General features: G+C 43.4%; 1 protein-coding gene across 1 annotated transcript in view; it reads left to right on the top strand.

The window, feature by feature from the left end:
• BRDT (bromodomain testis associated) overlaps window positions 1-21533 on the top strand; it is a 225683-nt gene that overhangs the window by 187028 nt on the left and 17122 nt on the right. The window contains exons 18-19 of the mRNA XM_073593152.1: window positions 4484-4647; window positions 13660-13846. Coding sequence (XP_073449253.1) covers window positions 4484-4647; window positions 13660-13846 — 351 coding nt within the window. The remainder of the gene's footprint in view (window positions 1-4483; window positions 4648-13659; window positions 13847-21533) is intronic.

Here is a 21533-nt window from a genome sequence, read left to right as displayed (position 1 = left end):
AATTCCCCCGGCCTTGTCTGCTGGACGGATGACTATTTCTTTATTATTGCAAAGTGAGTCGAGTCCCTCTTCCAAATTCTTTTCCATCTTTTGATTGGTAATTTTAATGGATTCCAAGTCTCTCAGGACTATGTCCCTGAATACCTTCAATGAAGGTGTCAAAACTCCAGGAGGATTAAATGTGGAGGCATTTGCTAATCCAGAGTGTTGAAATTCCTGTTGGACTGATACTCCTGATTTGGCCACAATGCTCGCAAAATGTCTTTTGACGTTAATCCTGCGAATATACTTATGGATGTCCATGTATGTTTGAAATTTGTTTAGTTTCTTTGGAGGTGCAAATTTCAAACCCTTATTAAATAATGCTATTTCCGATTTAGTCAATTCTTGAGAGCTTAAATTAAAAAATGCCATCCCCTTTTATGTTCTTTTCTTTTTTGAGTCGTGCTCTCCTCCCCCCTCTTGTTCCTCTTTGTTTTCTACCGGCCTTTTTACCCCTTGATTGGGTCTGGGAAAACCCCAAGGGAATGATTCCTGATTTCTGCCATTAGGTCTATTAGAGTAGTCCCTGGATGATCTAAAGTACTCATATTCTCTATTGTCATAGTTCTCTGAATCGTGATGGACAGGGCCTTCTCTATCCTTCAGAGGGAAGAACCGATTGCAGGTGTCCACCCCATAATCAACTTCATTGTCATCCCTCTCTCTATCCTGATATGATCGGTTGTTAAAATAATGACCCTGACTTGGTTGCATATCATATCCATACTCGTTATATGGGGCTCTATTATGGCCCCTGATTATACTGCTGTGTATATTTCCGTTCATTTCCTCCTTGTCTCTGTGGATGATTCCACCCTGCATTTTTCCCATGTTGACCTCCCCTCGCAGGTATTGGTGGCCTCTGTGGCGACTAATATAATACCCGTCTGCCTTTTTTCCCTTGTTTAGTGTTAATCTGGGGTTTCTTTGGGGTCCTCTGAGTGTCCCCCCCAGTTGGGAAATGCTGTATCTGACCTGGAAGTTGTGCTGACGCGTCATCCCCCTGGGAAATTGCTTCCATTCTAGATTCTTGTAAATAACAGACCAGCCGACATGATTGGTCCAAAACAAAACATGGACTAAAGCAATATGGTATCATATTGTTTTAGATCTGTTATTAAATTGGATTTCCTAGCAGCTGTCGTGGTTTATAATAGAAAATATTTTATATTTTAAGAGTAACTTTAGGTTTTATTCCATGTTTTGTTTTGGACCAATCATGTCGGCTGGTCTGTTATTTAACCGTTTCCGGACCAGCCGCCGCAGTTTTACTGCGGCAGGTTGGCTTCCCTGCGCGAAACCACATTACTGTACGTGGTCTCGCCGGGTCTGGATAGCAGGTAAACGTGCCGGCTGCACAGTTGCTCGAGGCCGATGGTCGGGATGCAGATCCCCATCATTACTAGTAAAAAAAATAAATAAATAAAAATAATAATAAAAATGCTATAAATCTATTCCCTATTTTGTAGACGCTATAACTTGCAAAAACACATCAATATACGCTTATTGCGATTTTTTTTTTTTTTTTTTTTACCAAAAATATGTAGAAGAATACATATCGGCCTAAACTGAGGGAAAAAAATGATTTTTTTATTTATTTTTAGGGGGTATTTATTATAGCAAAAGTAAAATAATGCTTTTTTTTTTTTCAAAATTGTCGCCTTTTTTTGTTAATAGCGCAAAAAATATAAACTGCAGAGGCAATCAAATACCACCAAAAGAAAGCTCTATTTGTGGGGAAAAAAGGACGTCAATTTTTATTGGTTAAACGTCACATGCGCAATTGTCAGTTAAAGCGACGCAGTGCCGAATCGCAAAAAGTGCTCTGGTCAGGAAGGGGGTAAATTCTTCCGGGGCTGAAGTGGTTAAGCTAAGAAAATCTGTGTCAGACCCACTTCCCGATGACGCGCGCTGGAACGCGAATTGCATAGACGTTAGGTCTGACACACACTCTGTCACTTCCACTGGGGGGTTGCCTAATGCACAGCATACAACGCTGGTCAGATAGCGCTGTCTGAACGGACTTCCACCGCACTAGGTGTTTCCGATATATTGATACACTCCCCTGCAGGAAATATTGTAAGTGACATTTTTTAACAATAAACAAACAATACTACACTATATCTGCCTTCCCTGGCTCTTTTTGGTGGAGCTTGAATTTCAGATGTGGGAGATTGGAGCGGAGGATAGATAACAAAGATTTGATCTGGCTGTTCCTGGGCTCATTCGACCAAGTTCACCATACATGTGAACGAGCGATTGGAAAAAGATCGTTGAATGGTTTCCTGGATTCAAGGAGCTTGATTTTCAGATGTGGAAGATTGGAGCGGAGTATAGATAATAAAGATTTGATCTGGCTGTTCACGTTCCATTCGTCCAAGTTCACCATAAATGTGAACGATAGATTGGAAAAAGATCATTGAATGGTTTCCAGGATTCGAGGAGGTACTTAATGTCTTATGGTCACTTGCTGGCCAGGGCCATCTAGTGAGCGCAATTTGTTGTCACTTTGGGGAAAAGTCATGGATATTATCTGGAACACGGATTTTATTTCTCGCATGGTGTTGGAGTGGAATCATCTAGAAAAAATTTTGGAGCCGTTGTGAACTTTTCATGATTCATGAAACCATTCACTAATGCACATTTATATTTAGTATCTATGTGCCTAGTGTCCTTTGCTGCTGTAGGCTTTAAGATGATTCTAAATTGCTTTAGGCCTCATGCACACTGGATGGTATAAAAACAGCAGTAGCATTGCTGTGTTAAGTTTTGCCACATTTTGCTGCTTTTTTTTTAAATATTTTTTCCAAATATTTCCCTTGTGGACATGATGGACATCCCACCGTTCTTCATGTGTTTGGACGGCTGAGATGAGGTCTGTTTGAGATGTCACTAGCCATGATGTCTTCACTGTATTCCAGCTAAACTCAAAATGGAGATTCACCCAGCTGAGACAATGAGGCAGATTAGCAAAGGACATTGGGAAATGTCCATAAAAGAAATTTCCTGTTACAGCTTTTTCATTGTTATTGCGTTTTTATAGCTAAAAAAAACCCAGCAGTAGTTCTGAGGTTTTTTTTTTCCAGCCTGAAAATGCCCCTACCAGAAAATGCTGATAAACAGCCTATGTGTGCATGGACACATAGGATAACATGCTGGGGAGTTTTCCCACCTGATACCAAAAACTGCAGCTGTAAAAACATCCAGTGTGCATGAGGCCTAGTTATCATCAAGCTGTGTTCCTCAATGGAGTTGGGGTAGTAATAGAACCAATTTTTTTTTATCTGGATGGGAAATCGCAGGATATCATTCCATTTAGCCCACTGACTGTTGTAACAAACACTCCTAGTTTGAACAATAATTTTTTGACTTCCAGTACAATGGGAAAGGGTTACAATCTTTATCAGGTTTTATTAAGGTCTGTGTCTTCCTGCCTTGTTGATAGCAACTCCCCTCTTTTTCCATCCTATTGTCAAGTGGACAGGAAGTAAGGTGAAATCTAACATGGTCAAGGACAGCATTAAAAACGTCAAAGGAGCATTATCTTTTTTTTTTTTTTTCTTTCAATTTTCTCCTGGCTGTCCACAAAGAAGTACAAGATATATACAAGAGACGCTATCTATACCTGGGGTCTGCTTTCCCCTTTACTACTTTGATTAGGAGAGACCGTGGAAATATTTAGTGAGTCACACTTGAACTTACTGTCATGTAACAAGACCAAATGTATCCACCTTATTATTCTCAGTGTTTTACACTAAACCAACATTGTACTACATGATCAAAGTGGATGAAAGAATTGCTGCCTGTCCTGATCATAGCATCCAGTTTGACAAATTATTTCTACCGTTTTTAGTTTTTTTTTTTTTTTTGTAAATAAAAACTATTTTATATAAATATGCAATCTGTCTAGTACCTTTTTTTTTTTTTTTTTTTTTTTTTTTTTTTTTTTTTTCTATGTTTAGTATATTTTTTTTCTACTAATTCAGCAGAGCTTTGGTACTGTTCTGAGATCTACTTTAACGTACAGCTCTACCTTTTAAAACCAGTTGGGACTGACTGCCCAATCTCACTGTCCCCATGCTATGGATCAGCCATACTACTTACTACAAAAGAGCTGGTGTTCTTTCATTGTCATGGCCTGCTCTGGCTCAGTCGACTCGTGTCTATTTCTCTATAGGATGTGATGGAGAAGCTGGCCCCACTACTTACTGCAGAGCCGTTAGTGTTCAGTGTTCATGGCCTGTCAGGCCCAGACAGTTCATAACAGACTATTTCTCCATAGGATATGATGGAGAGGTTGGCTACTGCAAACCCAGCAAATAGACAATTCATCTGATGTGAGTAGTGGTACATAGTGTAGCTATGGGATGGTAAGCACTGTAAAAAAAACACAAACCTTGACATATTTTACCTGCTTACCACTGCTTGTTATTTACTCTAGATCTGTAAGGCTGCTAACGGCAGCTGGGCCAGTTTTTCCAAAGCACTGAACCCGATTCCTGTGACCATCAAATCTTCAAGTGACAGCTTCCAGCAATTTAGGAAGGCTGCAATAGCCAAAGAAGAGAGGGAAAAAGCACTTAAAGCTTTGGAATCAAAGAAAATGCAAGTATACCATGTCTTCAGGGGGAAGACTTAAAGTATATCTAAAGGTTCCTGTATGACAGCCTAAACAAGTTCCAAATCCAGTTACTATGTTCTGCACAGTCCTCATAAAGTAAGCCAAAAACGTTACCTTTCCTGAGTAAGCAAGAAATCTAGAATAAAGTGCTGCAAAAGAGGTTGTTAGGAAAGATGGGCATTTTCTTGGTGATTTTGTTTTTGAAGGGTCTTGAGGAGAGGTGAGGTTGGGTTCCTTGCTACTATGGGTTAGAGGCAAATCCTGAGGCTTCGAGATTCTTGGTTGTGGTGAAAATATTTTTAGATTCACCTGAGACAATTTCTTTTAAACCATTATGTACTGTATGACCTTTAAACTACTGCTAGCATATTTAAATAGACCAATAAGGGAGTTTTGCATACACGTTCCCCTTCACTATGAAAGGGGTGCGGGATACAAAGCAGACATGGTGTCTGTGTATAAGGAAAGATTAAAGTTCAGATAGTGTACTTTAATTCTGATTTCTAGTTCTACTGTAGCGGTTCCCCCGTAAGGGCTGCTAATAGACTCTGTATCCCACTGATTACCTCGACTCTGCAAATCCTCCCTTACCTCTGACACCCTGGGTTCCATCATGTCACCAGCTGTGGTAGTAAATAGAGACTCACACAATATTAAAGAAACGGTTCAAATGTGTTTACTGTAATATCAAAACACAAGATACATATGTATGTCAACTTTAGTCAATAATGGAAACACTCCTTATCTAGTAAAAACAATATTTTGGTGTAACGTTCCCTTAATTGTGAATAAACACAAATATTAACTCAATACAGGGACCTATGTGAACAGGTTAACAGGAGAGTAGACACGGCACAATATCTTGTGTCAGATCTCTCCCTTCTGCCTTAATTCACAGGCCAGCAAACCTGCACAATACTGAAAACGGTATAAACAGTATTATATTCACTAGGATGGCTCTCTTTAGCAGTTCAATGCAATTTGAGCAGATAAGGAGAGAAAATTTTATAAAAAGGTGGTAAAGGGTATTCCTTGAAATCCAGATGTCTTCACCTGGGGGTCTCCAGTGCAGAGGGTGCAGCGGAGACCCCTAGGTGCATGCCCTGCTGTGTGCACAGTTTGGGCGTTCCAGTTCAGAGAGCGCAGCGGTGCAGAGAGTGCACAGCAGTGTCCCCTTAAATGTTCACCCTGCCTGGTGGAGTACAGTACCTTTTTGGAGGGGGGTCTCCTTGCAGAGGGTGGTGCAATGATGTTGAAGGCACAGAGGATCCTGGCAGCATGCTTCAGCATGTCAAACTGTCGGCAGCCATGTTTGGGAGGTCCGATGACATCGTGGCTGTTTTCCCTTGGTTTGGTTGGTCTCTGGGTGGAGACCAAGCAGATCACCTCACAAGGGCCATTTTTCCTTAGTCTAGTGAGTCGCTGGTCCCTCGTGGAGAGGAGATGCCAGGGCTTCTCCTCTTCCTCCTCTCCTCTTCCTGCCCGGGATAGCTGAAATAGATGCCGACCATTGGAGTTTGCTGGGTCCGAATTGTGGCGCTCTTCCAGCTGGGAGGGTGAGTCTTTGGGGGTCCTTGTGTATCTTCCTCTCTGCTGATAGGTACCCTGGCCATTGGGGTTTCCCCTGGCGGTGCCAAAGATTCCTTTTGTACTACAGGGTCTTCTTTCCTATGGAGCCTCAGGGTCACATCTTGCTAACTGATCCCCTCATGGAGGTGGCAGGTCCCTCAGAACCCCAGCTTCCCATGGTTGCACTGATGGCTGTCCTTGAGTCATTGGTATTCCAGGTGGAAGTTGCGTGTGGGCAAAGACCCAGGAGGAAGCATCCCCCGCCTTCCCCTGCTCAGTCCGTCTCATCTGAGTCTGAGCCTGATGCCGCCAGGGACGTGGACCGTCCAGGGGGATTTATTGTCTCGCCCCCCTGACCTGTCCGATGGTGAGGATGAGTCCTCCGCGGTCTCAGCAGCGAGTGAAGCGCTGGTGGACGCACTTGTTACTGCGGTGCGGGAGATTCTAAAGATGTAGAATGTGGCTGTGTCCTTTGGTACACATAAGTCATCTTGCACACCAAAGAGGTTTCCTTATCTGCCTTATTTTGATAGGTTTACCTATAAGTAATGGGAACAACCAAAGTCACCCTTTGTGGTCCCCAAACGTTCCTCTGTACACTACCCCTTTGAAGAATTACTTTTTTTAAAAAAGTGGACTACCCCACCAGTGGTGGACCCTCATGTTTCCAGGTTGAATAAAGCAACCATGATCCCAGTAGAAGAATCCCTGTGCTTGAAGGACCTGGCTGACAGGAAAAAGGAGGCTGTGGCATGCAGCATGTTTACTATGGCTTGTTCAGCATTACGACCCATCCTGGCCTTGGCCCTGGTGTCGCAAACCCTAACTGAATGGGTCAAGCTTTTGTGCCAGGGTCTGGGTAATGAGCAGGTTCCTGCTGCTTATGTTGATTTAGCAGACCAGTTGGTCCATGGGCTGCAGTATATTTGTGATGCAGCCTTGGATGCAGCTCCTGTGCTATCCAAGCTTTCTGTTTTAGCGGTGGTGATTAGACGTGTGGTGTGGCTCAAGATTTGGTCAGCAGACCAAGCCTCTAAGAAAGCTCTCATTGATCTGCCCTTTCAAGGCAACTGCCTGTTTGGGGCTACCATGGATGACATCATTAAGGGTGTCACAGGGGGGAAGAGTTCCTTGTTGCCTCAATCTAGGAAAGGGAAGGAGCCTCGTTGCAGATGGGGGGCCTTTCTTTCTCAGCCCATAAGAAACTTTTCCGGAACTGCAGATAAAGGAAACTGATCTCTCAAGTCTTCCACGGAAAGTTCCAAGCAATCTTGGTCTGGTAAGCCTAGAGCAGGCTTCTCTGGATCCACTGACAAGACTCCTTTAGCACGACGGTCTTCCCTTACCCATTGCTGGGGTGGGGGGACATCTTCGCTGGTTTCCAGATTCATGGACCTCCTTCGTGAGCGTCAAGGGCATCCACAAATTGAACCTTTTGAAGGTACTAAAGAAGGGGGGACAGAGTTTGTCCACTTTGGGGGCCCTGTGTCTCCTTGTGCAGGTATAATTCCTGTAAAGGTTCAGGTGACATCCGAACTACCCAAGGTCCCTTCTAGCCCCGTCCAGGAAATTGGGTTCCCTGGGTCTGACTATGGAGTGAATGCTGACCAGGTTAGTAGTTTTTCTTCTCAAACGTCAGGCCCCTTCAGCAGGTTCAGTTCAACAGGAAGTAAATGAGGCTTGTGGCAATCTTGCGGGTTCCTCTGGTAGACACCGCAGTCGCCCTAGTGCCACTGCGGGGCCAACACCTTCCTCTTCTGTGCTGCCTGTGAAGGACCGAGGGTGAAAGTCTTTTGGTCATTCTGGTGGCCATAAACATCCCTTGGAAGCTACCTCCCAAAGAGGACCAGTTGTACCGAGGGCTAAGCTTCCATCCTGCTTTACAGTAACTGGTTTTAATGGCCTAGCAATTGAAAGCCAGGTACTGAGAGATAGAAGTCTGTCGGGATCAGTGATCCCTACTAGGGTGAAGGCGAGGAAGTCGACTTCTAGTAAGATATACCATCGTACGTGGAAAGTGTACATTTCTTGGTATAAGTCTTTTCTTCAATGGGGCGCTGAGCAGAAGTTGGCCTTAAGTACTGTCAAGGGCCAGGTGTCTGCCTTAGCAGTCTTCTTTCAGCGACCCCTAGCCACTCACTCTTTAGTTCGTACCTTCATTCAAGGAGTCCGGCATGTAGTTCCGCCTGTACGGTCTCTCTTACTGCCATGGGATTTAAACTTGGTAGTATCGGTTCCCCAGAAACCTCCATTCGAGAATATTCGGGAGATTCCCTTACCTATGCTGTCCTAGAAGGTGGCATTCTTGGTGGCTATTACCTCGGCCCGCAGGGTTTCGGAGTTGGTGGCATTTTCCTGTCGTAGTCCCTATTTAGTACTCCATAGGTATAAAGAGGTTCTTTGTCACTGTCCGTAATTTCTGCCCAAGGTTGTCTCTGACTTCCATTTGAATGAGGACTTTGTGTTGCCGTCCTTGTGTCCCAAGCCGGCTCATCCCAAGGAATTTGCTTTGCATACCTTGGATGTGGTTCGTGCAATTCGGGTGTATCTGGCAGCCACTGTAGTCCCATCTTCCTACTATAGACTGGCCGCTTCCTCGGCTGCCATCTCCAGATGGATCAGACAGACTGTGACTCAGGCCTATTCTATTAAGGGTCAGGTTCCACCTTTCCCTGTCACGGCGCATTCTACTCGAGCGCTTAGTACTTCTTGGGCCTTCCGTCATCAAGCTTCAATATCACAGGTTTGCAAGGCGGCCACTTGGTCGTCAGTGCATACTTTCCCTAAATTCTATAAAGTAGATATTTTGGCATCTGCAGATGCTTCTTTTGGCTGCAAGGTTTTGCAGGCTGTTGTTTAAAGAAGTGTGGGGATTCCCTCTTGAGGGGTGTTTTTTTTCAAATTTTTACTTTTTCAGATGGGCCAAATCTGGCCACCAGGACCCTCTGCAGCCTTGCTTTTCCTAAACAGCTTACGCAGCATTTTTACCTAGCACAAGCTACACAACACACCACAGAAAAAAACAGGTCTGCTTCAGTTGAATTATAGCACAGATTGTGGCACGAGCCCCCAATTGTTTTGCCAGGGTCTATCTAGCAAGGTTACTTTGCGGTATAAGCAAGGAAACTGAGACCTGCAGTGTGTAAATGTGCTTTTACTAAACAAAAATGCTGTACATACAAAACTATTACAATATTAGGAATACAAATCAAGACTGACCGATATCTAAAGCAAGACGCCTAGCAAATAAACAGACTATGGTCTGTAACAGTAGAAATTCACTTAAGTTGCTTAGCTCCAGTAACTGTGTTTATGATCTCTGTTGACAATGAGGCTTGTGGAGATCAGGCACCTTCTTGTTCGCTGATTACAGATTCTTCCTCCTGCTATGGTGTTAATCCATGTTGAAGTTCCTCACTATCAGTCTCTACTGCTTCTTTTATTGGGCTTTTGTTGACAATGGTTACAAACTCGTTTAATTAACAACCAACTGCCAACTGTGTACTTTTTACCAAGGCACTCATTTGAGAAGCATCCGCAAACAAACCTGCAGTAACCTAATTGCTATTCTATGACGGTCTTATAGAAAAATCATATTTTATATTAAACGCAGCACGCCACAGTACACAGATACCTTTTTTCATCAGCAGTATATAGCAGTCTTGTGACTTCTATCAGTGTCTGGTTGAAGTGGATGTAAACCCTCACGTATACCCAGTGAAGTGAACAGCCTCAATTAATACACAGAGATGAAACAAATCTCCCTATATAAGTGTTACATGCATATCTGCCATTTTCAGCTTTAAATATTCTTTAGAAAGTTCACATAGAGTTAGAGATTTTCTGTTCCTGTTCAGCGCTGAGTGTGAAGTCTGAGCATACAGCTGATTGGAGAAAAGGAGCACACACCCCCATTTCTCATAGGCAGAGACACTCTTGGTTCTTCTGTGAATAGCTTAGCTGTCTGCTAATCTATTTATAGTAACCTCCCTGACACAAATTTCAGCCTGGTTTTATCTCCTGTGAGAGGCGGCTCTAGGCTTTGTGAGGCCTTAGGCAAAACTTACACATGAGGCCCCACGGACTGGGACGCTCCGTGATGAGGCCGCTATTCCTCAGGCAGTATCTGATTTGTCCATCAGCTCCTAAGCCACAGAGTCCCAGTGGGGGTAGGCGGAGCCGGCGGCATCAACTTCAGTGAGTGAGAACAGGCAAATTAGGCGGCCGCGAGGCCCCTGTGAGTGCGAGGCCTTAGGCGACCGCCTAATTTGCCTAATTAGAGAGCCGCCTCTGCCTGTGACAGAGAACTTGTCAGTTATCAGGCTGATGACAAAAGAATGGAGCAGGAGAAATCCACGAAACTTAGTGATTTGAAGAGAGATAAGAAAACTGCAGATATATGTGCCCAGCTCAAATTTCATGAATTGGGTTTACATTCGCTTTAAAGCTTGTAGGAGGAATTTTCATTCTACTCTGGCTGTTCTATGAGGCTGCAGGATCCCTGACCCTCTGTCTGGACAGTGCTGATCGCATGTACTCTCCCAAGAAAAAAAAAATCTCTCTAGCAATACACACCAAACTGAGCATGTGGAGCTTGTCCCGTAGTCTCTGTTCTATCAGGAGATGGATTGGGGACAGTGGAAGAAGGGGAGGATTAGAGAACACAGGATCAAACAGCCTTTTTACACAATGCAGAGGATTAACTCCACAGTGATTATAACAAGCATGCTTTACTGGATATATAGACTGATTTCAATGTTGTGGGTTTAGTAACACTTTAAGTCTGGGGTAGTGAGTATAGGATTGACACATCTTCCCCTAGGGTCAATGTTTGGTAAGCTTTTCTGGTGGGTAGAATCATGAATGAAATTGGTATTTACTATTATGCTTGAATATCAACAAGGAAAGAAAGCCGTTAATACTTATAACCTGTTCCTGTGTAAGTTGTCTTTTCATGCCTGGGCTACCTACATTTGGCTTGGCTGCAAATAGTTACTACTTGCAGGTGCTGATTATAAATCCGACACGGTCAAAGGACTTGTAGAGTATCGATGTGAAAAAATATATTCTAAATATATATACTCGCGCTAGAAATAAAAAATGTGAAAAGATAATGAAAAGATTATTTTGCAAAATATCTTGCAGCTGCTGTACACAAGGTGCTATTCACTTGACAAATCAAATTATATATATACATATATATATATATATATATATATATATATATATATATATATATATATATATATATTACAGCGTTCACAATAATGAAACGATTACCTAAATAATCACATACCAATTCATTAATAAGTGACTGTCCATATATTGGTGAACGATGTGCTCCAATGCATAAAGTGCAAAGTGCGCCAAAATTCGAGGTGCGTAACACCCCCTTCTATGTCCCCACTCACCAAAAGGAATGGACTGGTTATCGGTGGAACGCATGCCAACAGTGGTGATTCCTATTCTAATATATGCCTGTTTTTACTCTGCATTTTGTAAATATTCATTTTATTTGCGCAATAAAGATATTGTCCAACAGTACTTCACGATAGTTCCCTCCTTGCTATCTCATTTTGGGTACCATTATCCATGGATCATTATTATGAGCATGGGATATCTGCTTTGTGAATCGAGTTGAATCTGCCATCCCTGGCCATTCCTTCTGGTGAGTGGGGACATAGGAGGGGGTGCTGCGCACCTCGAATTTTGGAGCACTTTTGCACTTTATGGATTGGAGCACATTGTTCACCAATATATGGACATTCACTTAATAATGGATTATTATGTGGTTATTTAGGTCATTGTTTCATTATTGCGAGCGCTGTAATATATACTGTATTAATCGGCGTATAACACCTACTTTTTTCCCCTATAAAATCAGGGGAAAATCATGAGTGCATGTTGTGCACAATCCCTGCTGTCTCTGAGGGAAGAGGAGTGAGCGCAGCTGAATTAGAGTCGCGATCTCCTGTGTACCCTTCGCTCCGTCACTCTCAGTCACGCCTCCTGGCGCATTGGGCCACTGTTCTGTCTATCATATGAGCAGGGCCAGGAGGCGTGGCTGTGAATGATGGAGCGCCAGGTACACAGGAGATTGCGGCTCTGTATAATTCAGCGCCACTCGCTCCTCCTCTTCCCTCGGAGACAGCAGGGATACTTCAACACTGGAGAGGTTGCAATGATGGGAAAGGTGAGACTGCAGATTGGCACTGAACAAGGCTGCATTGTTAGTCAATTTTTAGGCTGCAGATGGGCACTGAACAGACTGCATTGTTGGTCAATTTTTAGGCTGCAGATGGGCACTGAACAGGATGCATTGTTGGTCAATTTAATAGCTGCAGATGGGCACTGAGCAGGGTGCATTGATGAACTGTGACCCTAATTTTGCGTCAAAGTTCTTTATTTAAAATGTAATTTTTTTCCTTAAACTTCCCTCCTAAAATTGGGGTGCGTGTTATACACAGATAAATGCGGTATATATTTTTGTAGAGTTCCGAGGCTCTCAACTACCGCTAATCCGGTAAAAATTATCTAAACCCCACCCCCCCAATCACAAGATGACATTTATTTGTGATTTGAATGGCTATAGCAGCCCTTTTTATTCTACAAAGCAGCTTAAATACAACATTGAGAAGAAATACAATCAATGCATAAAATAGTCATTACATAACCCATAACACATCAGATTGATGCTACCATGTCTAATGCCTTTAAAGACAAAAAATCATGAGTAAACTATCTACCACTAATGAAAAAAGCCCCCCAGCCCCTCCTACAACTCCTAGGGGACAATTGGGCACTTCTGTACTCCCAGATACAGCGTCCTTAAACCCCAATGTTGCCAAAATATTGTTAGTAAGGGACACCCTTACCTAAGATGGGCCCCCCTTACTTAAGATGGGCCCCATGCAGAATTCTCCAAAATGTTAAACCTGCAACACCTTCAAGGACTCGGAGTCCCTGACAGGGAAAATAGAAACTAAAAGACCAGCACACCGAAGAGTGAGTCAGAATGCAAAAACTGAGAACTCAAAGCTTGAAGTGAAAAAAGTAAACATCTGAAGGCACATGATGCCACAAAGTAATTCAGGGAGGGAGGGTGAAGGAATCCTCTCCAATGATGGCACAAGCTCCAACTGAGGTACAAAAAGATCCCCCTCCTCTCTACATACTACAGGCCATATACTTTTTCGATAGCCAAAAGCCAAAAAACAAGTCTGTTCATAAAAGGTCAAATGGGACATTTACCCAATAAGAATGAAATTGAGTTGGAGGAAGGGGAAACTTTTTGGGGTGGAAGCCAGTTTCTCTACCACTGCCCTTTCTTCTAGAGTTGGAATTATCCATCCATTATGACCCCCTACTGTTTTTAGAAAAAGAAAATGAATAATCATTATACTCTGTTTTTTTTTACTTTAATACAGGGAACAGAAGGATATAGAGAAAGTTGTCTATCCAGCAACAGAAACCAAGGTTCTTGATGTGCAATGTTTAGTTGTATTGGAGACGACTAAAGAGGCACAACCAGTTGATATTATCCCAAATGAGCGTGTTAAGGAGGAACGTGACCTTGCAAGGAAGCGAGAACAGGAAAGGCGCCGCAAAGAGACAGTAAGTTTTACAGACAGACATTAGAAATAAGTTGTATGCAATGGCATACTATAGAATTAAATCAATCCACTGCTGACAGACGTTTATCTCAGTTTTGCTCCATTAAGACTGATGGAAAAGACCTTGCTATCTGAAGTGTGTGACTTTTTTACATTGTACCTTGGAAGACTATGGCAACATCTTTTGTACTGTATTTCACAACCATTTCTTCCAGTATACAGGCATGTACTGGCCATCAGGACAACAGGGAGTTTCCCGGTGGGCTGATGGCTCAGTGGGCCGGTTTCAGTGACAGCCTGTCAAAGTAATGGCTGCACGGTTCGCCCTCAACCTCACACATTGATGTGAGAAAGATGAGAAAAATACAGAGGAGAATAAGTGAAATAATAAAAGAGGTTAGTGAGGACTCCTTATGTTATGCTACTTATGTTTTTTTGCACAATTGCGTATAGTTTATATACTGTTTTTGTGCTTGTTTGCACAATTAAAGTGGGCCGGTCTGGATGAAGTCCAGGGCCAAATTTTTGTCCCAGTCCAGCCCTGCCAGTATATGGCCACATTAAGGGTATCTACATACAAAACCTGTGTGAAAATGTCATCAAATGTTCTGGCATTTAGTACTTACACCAGAGACAAGATTGTTGCTTTAAACATTCAATAGCCCATAACTTCAGTATTTTCAGCACAGTATAAACAGAAAAGTCAGTGCTACTACCCATACAACATATATATAGAGCTCCCAGCTGCTCGATCCACAGTTGCTGGCTGAGTTAAAGTATTGTAGGAAAAAAGATCTGCACTCCGGTTGTTGCTCTTTGAAAAAAATGTTTGTTTTTATTGACAAGCCACAGTGAACAAATGCAATTGAAAACAGTTTCCTATAATGCCTTAGTCATAACCACCATTTGCAGCACAGTTATGATCAGTAATGGACATTAAAAAAGTGTAGACATGCCCTAATATACTTAAGAAACAGGTGGGCTGACGTTTGACCTCAGGGTTGGATCCTTGAAAGGTCTGAAGAATTGTCCTGTTACTGCTTCACAGTCAGAAGAATACACCTGGATGAGCCAGCAGACATTCTGGAAGGTCCAAGTTTAAAATTCTCTGGACACTCCTCCTGCAGCCGCAATTCACCCCTGGTGCTTCTATCTAGTGTTCAGCTTCACTTCTCCTGGGAAAGGCCCCAAATAAACTGACATTTCTTTTTAAAGCACATGTGTCCTCCAAGGGCAGCAGTCAGGGAGTTCAGAGAACAGCCACATAAATGCAAGCTGGGGGGGGGTGTTGGGCCGTGCTTCCAGAAGCTTTCTCCAAATATTTATACCCTCCTGTAATATGTAAAAGTAGCATGGTTGTAGATATAGTTTAATTCAGTGGTATTGAAGACATAGTATTCATTTAAGTCAGTGATCAATATTAGACAGATGGTCCCTGATTACAATCTGAAAGGAAAAAGCATACCTGTTGCCCAGAATTAACACCTGGGTGCCAATACAATTCCCCCATCCTTGTAAAGATGAGGGTAAATGAACTGTCACCTCTCTGGGCCTCAAAGGAAAGATCTAGCCGAATTGTCTACAAGCCCAGCAGGGGACAAGGCCTATACAATAAAGAGGGCCCTGAACTGTCTACCAACCATTGGTTTATGTCAAAGATCAGAGGAATTTACTTTCTCTTGCATAAAAACTAAAATATCGGAGAGAGATGAAAATAATTCCTTCTGATTGTACATGTTTTGGGGTACGTGTACATATAAAACTGTATGCGTTGTGTGAATAGAAGAAATCTCCAAACTGGTTGTATGGAGCTTGATCACGACAGAATAGTGGTGATTGGTCTTGTTGAGATCAGACTGTTTTTGCTGGTGTCGGAAATCCTATCCTTGATCCAACCATCAGAATAATTTATGGCTAATTTAACTCTAGTCACTTCGGAACACAGAAACGTCCCATGGGCTGGAAAGGAAACGCCCCCAGGGTTGATAGGTCAAGGGCTAAAGAACATCCCCCACACCCATATCTCAAATTGAGGAGCATGAGATTTGGATGAGGTGATCCCTGTGCTGTTGGAAGTACAACAACAATTTTCTTATATACTGTGACTATATATACTGTATGCATTATAGCTGTCTATACAGCAGGTGGCGCTGTAGTATTATAGTGTAATGTGCATGTAAATCTCTATTGTATTGTAACTCTCTTGTATATTAGAGGAAATGCTTCTCTGTGTTCAATTCCTGTCTCCATGATGTAAATACATGTATTGCAATCTCCATGTAAGTAAATTTATTCTCTGCATTCAACAAGCTTCCAGTGCATCATTTCAATACTCAGCCAACAGGTCATGGGCCCAGGCACTGGAGAGAATATTACAAGTCAGTGAGTACTGTATATAAGCTACTGAAAGATGGCAAGCGGTTCAGATGTGAAGTTTGCAATCGCAAAGCTGAACAATGTCAGTTACCATCTGTGGAAGTTCAAGCTAGGAATGCTTCTCAGCAAGGACAATTTGTGGCAAGTGCTGAATACAGACAGACCCACAAACATAGAGACGGAGAAATGGGACAGGAAAAACAGGCAAGCAAAAGCGGCTATAAACTTACTAATGGAAGATGACCAGCTTATCCACATAAGAACAGAGAAAAGGGCCAAAGGTATGTAAACTTTACAAAAACTGCATGAACGTTCAAGCCTAAACAGCAAGAGGTTTCTGCTAAGAAAGCTGTATAAGATGAGGCTAGAAGAAGGCCAGCAAATGTGTGACCAAGTGAAAGCTATGCAAGAAATCATTAAGCAGCTGCGCGCCATTGGAGAGGACATCAAAGAAAATCATATTGTTGCCCTGCTTCTCTGCAGCCTTCCAGGGACATATACTGCTCCTTTTAACACTTTAGAAACCAGACCCGAGCAGCAGCTAATGCTAGAATATGTCAAAGGCAAATTGATGAATGACAGAAGGAAAGAAAATATGCACCATGATCATAAAGCTCTTAAGATGTACAAAGGCACAAAGAACAAAAAAGCAAAACTTGTTTTTGCTGTAAAAGGACCAGTCACTTAAAGGACTGTTCTATCTGGAAAGCCGAACAGCGAAAGCTAGAGCTATCCACAAAAGTCAAGGCAGCCACAAAAGACAACTGCAGACACATCACGGAGTGGCACCTTTAAAGTGACACAGAGCGGCAAGCCACAGGGCTGGTGCATAGACAGTTTTCCTAGCAAACAGGAAAAGCATCACTGTAGAAGGTAAAGGCCAGGGCTTCCTGAACTGCAATACACCACAAGGAGGCAAGCACGGTATCCTTGTAAAGAAAGTGCTGTATGTTCCAGAACTAGAAGGCAGCCTTCTATCAGTAAAAAGTCTTGCAAACAACGGTCTCACACTTCCAGGGTGATGAATGCACAATTCACAATAATAAGTGATTCCTCGCAAAAAGAAAAAACGGGATGATCACCTATACAGGTTCATAAGCACAGACCAGCAAGCCAATATAGTCTCCAATGATCTACACAGCAAATGCATTCACATATGGCACTGGCGGCTGGGCCCAGAAGTCCAGAAGCTATACAGGACATTATAAAGAGAGCTTTATCAGAAGATTTTGACAATGCCTTGCAAAGTGCTCATGAAATGCAAGTGCTATATAGAAGCAAAAGCCACATGTGCTCCCCTTCCACAGGTTTCTCAAAGAAAAAACACCTATTCCCTGCAGCTCATACACAGTGACATATTCGGTCCAATGAAAACTCCCACGTCAGACGGGTGCCCTTTTCATCAAAAGATCTCAAAGTGCTACAAGTTAAAAGTCAAGACCCACCAGGCATAAAAATTGTTGTCATGGAGTGTCAACCCTGGTAATGAATTAGGGAAGGGATAGAAGAATAGAGGTAGGGAGTTAAACTGTTAACTCCAGACATCCTCATTAAAATACAAAATAGTAAAAAATGTATCATTTATAAAGAGAAAAATTCAGACACATACATATAAAAAGTTGAAAAGATACAGATATCTCTATAGGATCATAAAAGGTACAGCAAGTAAACTGTAAACAAGCAATCAAGGTCGACATGTTTTGCAGTTATTACACATCCGCTTCTTCAAGGCTGGATTGCTTCTTGCTTTAGTCAAAATCTACTTACAAAGAAAACAGTTTTTGTACATAAACAGGTCTGTACATAATAATATATGTGCCACCGGACGGTGGGGGAAACGTGGCAAACGGCAAAGTTTTCCGCATTTTTTTGGTCGCATCGTTTCCGTCTCCATTCACTCCCATTATTGGAAACCCAGCATTTGCTCCAAGTCTCGAGGACCCCAGATTTTTGAAGCTGCTGGAGGTTGAGTGATCTCAAGCAAGACACTTTCTTACCAATGGCTGATGGAAGAACAGGCAACAAATCACAGAGGCTCCAGCACTGATGGGTTTATTGTGGCAAAAGATTAAATTAAACCATTTTATTGGCTCCCTGCCCCCCCACCTGAGTCGTTTGGGAGGCAATTAACCCCCTCTGAACTGATGTGCTTGGAACAAACTCCGCTACGACATGCTATCTCCCAGACCTACCAACTATTACTTGCTCAACCCCAAGACTCTAGACCTCCTTACATATCCAAGTGGGAACGGGACCTAGGGATGCAATTTACAGAGCAACAAATAGATTGGCTCTTTCTTTTTGCTCATAAGACATCCATCTGCGCCAGACATCAAGAGGCAGAATACAAGCTACTAGCCCGGTGGTAATACACCCCGGAAAGAATACATCAGATATTCCCCCAGAGTACAAGTGGTTGTTGGAGATGTGGGGAGGAGACTGGCTCGCTGCTCCGTGTCTTCTGGTCCTGTTGAACCCTCCGTCCTTTCTGGACAGAAGTGCATCACATAATGCAAAAATCCACAGACCGGGAGATACCAGATACCCGGTGGTGTCTTCATTCGAAGCAGTTCCTTATGCTCAGTTCCATTCAAGACTACTGCAACACAGTATTCTGTCGGCCTGGAACAAGAAGGTTCAGGCGTTAGACTTTCCGATGCACCTGTCGCATGCGGTGCGTCAGAGCCTCAATTGGTGGCTCATACCCGAAAACCTGCAGAAGGGGAAATCCTTTCTACCAGTTACCTGGATGGTGGTAACAACAGATGCCAGTCTGTCAGGTTGGGGAGCAGTTCTGGAACAGTCTGCGGTTCAGGGGGGTATGGTCCAAGACAGAGAGGACCTTACCCATCAACATTCTGGAGATCCGGGCAGTATACCTAGCCCTAAAAGCCTGGACTATCAGGCTACTGGGTTGCCCGGTCAGGATCGAGTCCGACAATGCCACAGCAGTGGCTTATGTCAATCATCAGGGAGGCACCCGGAGCCGAGCTGCTCAAAAGGAGGTGAACCAGATCTTAGTCTGGGCAGAGATGCATGTGCCATTCATATCGGCAGTTTTCATTGCAGGGATAGAGAACTGGCAGGCGGACTATCTAACTCACCAGCAGTTACTTCCAGGGGAATGGTCTCTGCATCCCGACGTCTTTTGGGCCATATGCCAAAGATGGGGAGTTCCAGATGTAGATCTCTTTGCATCCCGATTCAACAAAAAGATAGACAGATTTGTGGCAAGGACGAAAGATCCTCTTGCATGCGGGACGGATGCGTTGGTGATTCCGTGCCATCAGTTCTCACTGATTTATGCATTCCCGCCTATTCTGCTACTGCTGCAGCTTCTTCGCAGGATCAGGCAGGAAAGGAAGTCAGTACTTCTGGTTGCCCCCGCTTGGCCCAGAAGGACGTGGTATGCGGAAATAGTAAGGATGACGGTGGGTTCCCCGTGGACACTACCGGTACGCCCACACCTGTTATCTCAAGGTCCAGTGTTCCATCCTGCCTTACAAACGCTAAATTTGACGGTTTGGCTATTGAGACCCACGTTCTGAAGCGTCGTGGGCTTTCAGGTCCTGTGATATCTACCTTGATCAATGCAAAGAAGCCAGCTTCCAGAATGATTTATCATAGAGTCTGGAAAGCTTATGTAGCCTGGTGTGAATCCAGGGGTTGGCATCCCAGGAAATATGTGATAGGTAGAATTCTTGATTTTCTACAATTGGGTTTAGAGATGAAGCTGGCCTTGAGTACCATCAAGGGCCAGGTCTCGGCCTTTTCGGTATTATTTCAACGGCCACTTGCTTCGCATTCTTTGGTCCGAAACTTTATACAGGGGGTGACGCTTCTTAATCCTCCGGTTAGGGCGCCCCTAAACCCCTGGGACTTGAACTTGGTCCTGGCTGTGTTACAGAAACAGCCTTTTGAACCAATAAGTCCGATTCCTTTGGTCTTGTTGACAAGGAAGTTAATTTTTCTGGTACCCATCTCTTCTGCTAGAAGAGTTTCAGAATTAGCAGCTCTTTCCTGTAAGGAGCCTTATTTGATTGTTCACAAGGATAGAGTGGTACTGCGCCCTCATCCTAGTTTTTTACCAAAGGTGGTTTCTGATTTTCATTTAAACCAAGACATTGTTCTGCCTTCCTTTTTTCCAGATCCCTGTTCTCCGGAAGAGAGATCACTACATTCGTTGGATGTAGTAAGAGCAGTCAAGGCCTATCTGGAGGCAACTGCTCAGATTCGCAAAACGGATGTTTTGCTCGTGCTGCCAGAGGGTCCCAATAGAGGACAGGCAGCGTCAAAAGCTACCATTTCTAAATGGATTCGTCAGTTGATTATTCAGGCTTACGGTTTGAAACAGAAGATTCCTCCGATTCAGATCAGGGCACATTCCACAAGGGCTATTGGTGCTTCTTGGGCAGTGCATCACCAGGCCTCTGTGGCTCAAATCTGTAAGGCCGCAACCTGGTCTTCAGTCCATACATTCACCAGATTCTATCAGGTGGATGTGAGGAGGCATGAGGATATTGTCTTTGGGCGTAGTGCACTGCAGGGTACAGGCTCCTTAGGTCTGATTGCACCCTACTTGGTCTTGGTTCCTCCCCCTCAGATAGCATTGCTCTGGGACATCCCATCAGTAATTACTGTGGCTCTGTGTCCCGTGATGTTCGAGAAAGAAAATAGGATTTTTTAAGACCGCTTACCTGTAAAATCCTTTTCTTTTGATGGACATCACGGGACACAGAGGTCCCGCCCCTCTTCTAATACACTATATTGCTTGGCTACAAAACTGAGGTATCCCTGCAAGGGGAAGGATTATATAGGGGGTTGAACTTTCTGATAGGGTGTGCCAGTGTCCAATCACCAGTGATACCCTATATAACCCATCAGTAATTACTGTGGCTCTGTGTCCCGTGATGTCCATCGAAAGAAAAGGATTTTACAGGTAAGCTGTCTTAAAAAATCCTATTTTTCCGCCGGAAAATGTTTGGTAGGAGCTTATTGTCGGAAATTACGACCGTGTGTAGGCTCCATCGCCCGTTTTCCATCGGAATTTCCATGTCACAAAATTTGAGAGCTGGTTCCGATCGTGTGTACACGATTCCGACGCACAAAGTTCCACGCATGCTTGGAATCAAGCAGAAGAGCAGCTCTGGCTATTGAACTTCATTTTTCTCGGCTTGTCGTACGTGTTGTACATCACCGGGGGTGGGGGGGGGGGGGTGAACCTGAGGGGAGCAGAACTATCAATTTAGGCTTAAGCAGCACTATATTTTTAGATTAGGGACACTAAATCCACTAAAGCAAAATCTGTAAGC

The sequence above is a fragment of the Aquarana catesbeiana genome, linkage group LG07 (genome assembly GCF_042186555.1).
Source record: "Aquarana catesbeiana isolate 2022-GZ linkage group LG07, ASM4218655v1, whole genome shotgun sequence".
Taxonomy (NCBI): Eukaryota; Metazoa; Chordata; class Amphibia; order Anura; family Ranidae; genus Aquarana; species Aquarana catesbeiana.
This window is presented reverse-complemented; position numbering and strand designations above follow the sequence as displayed.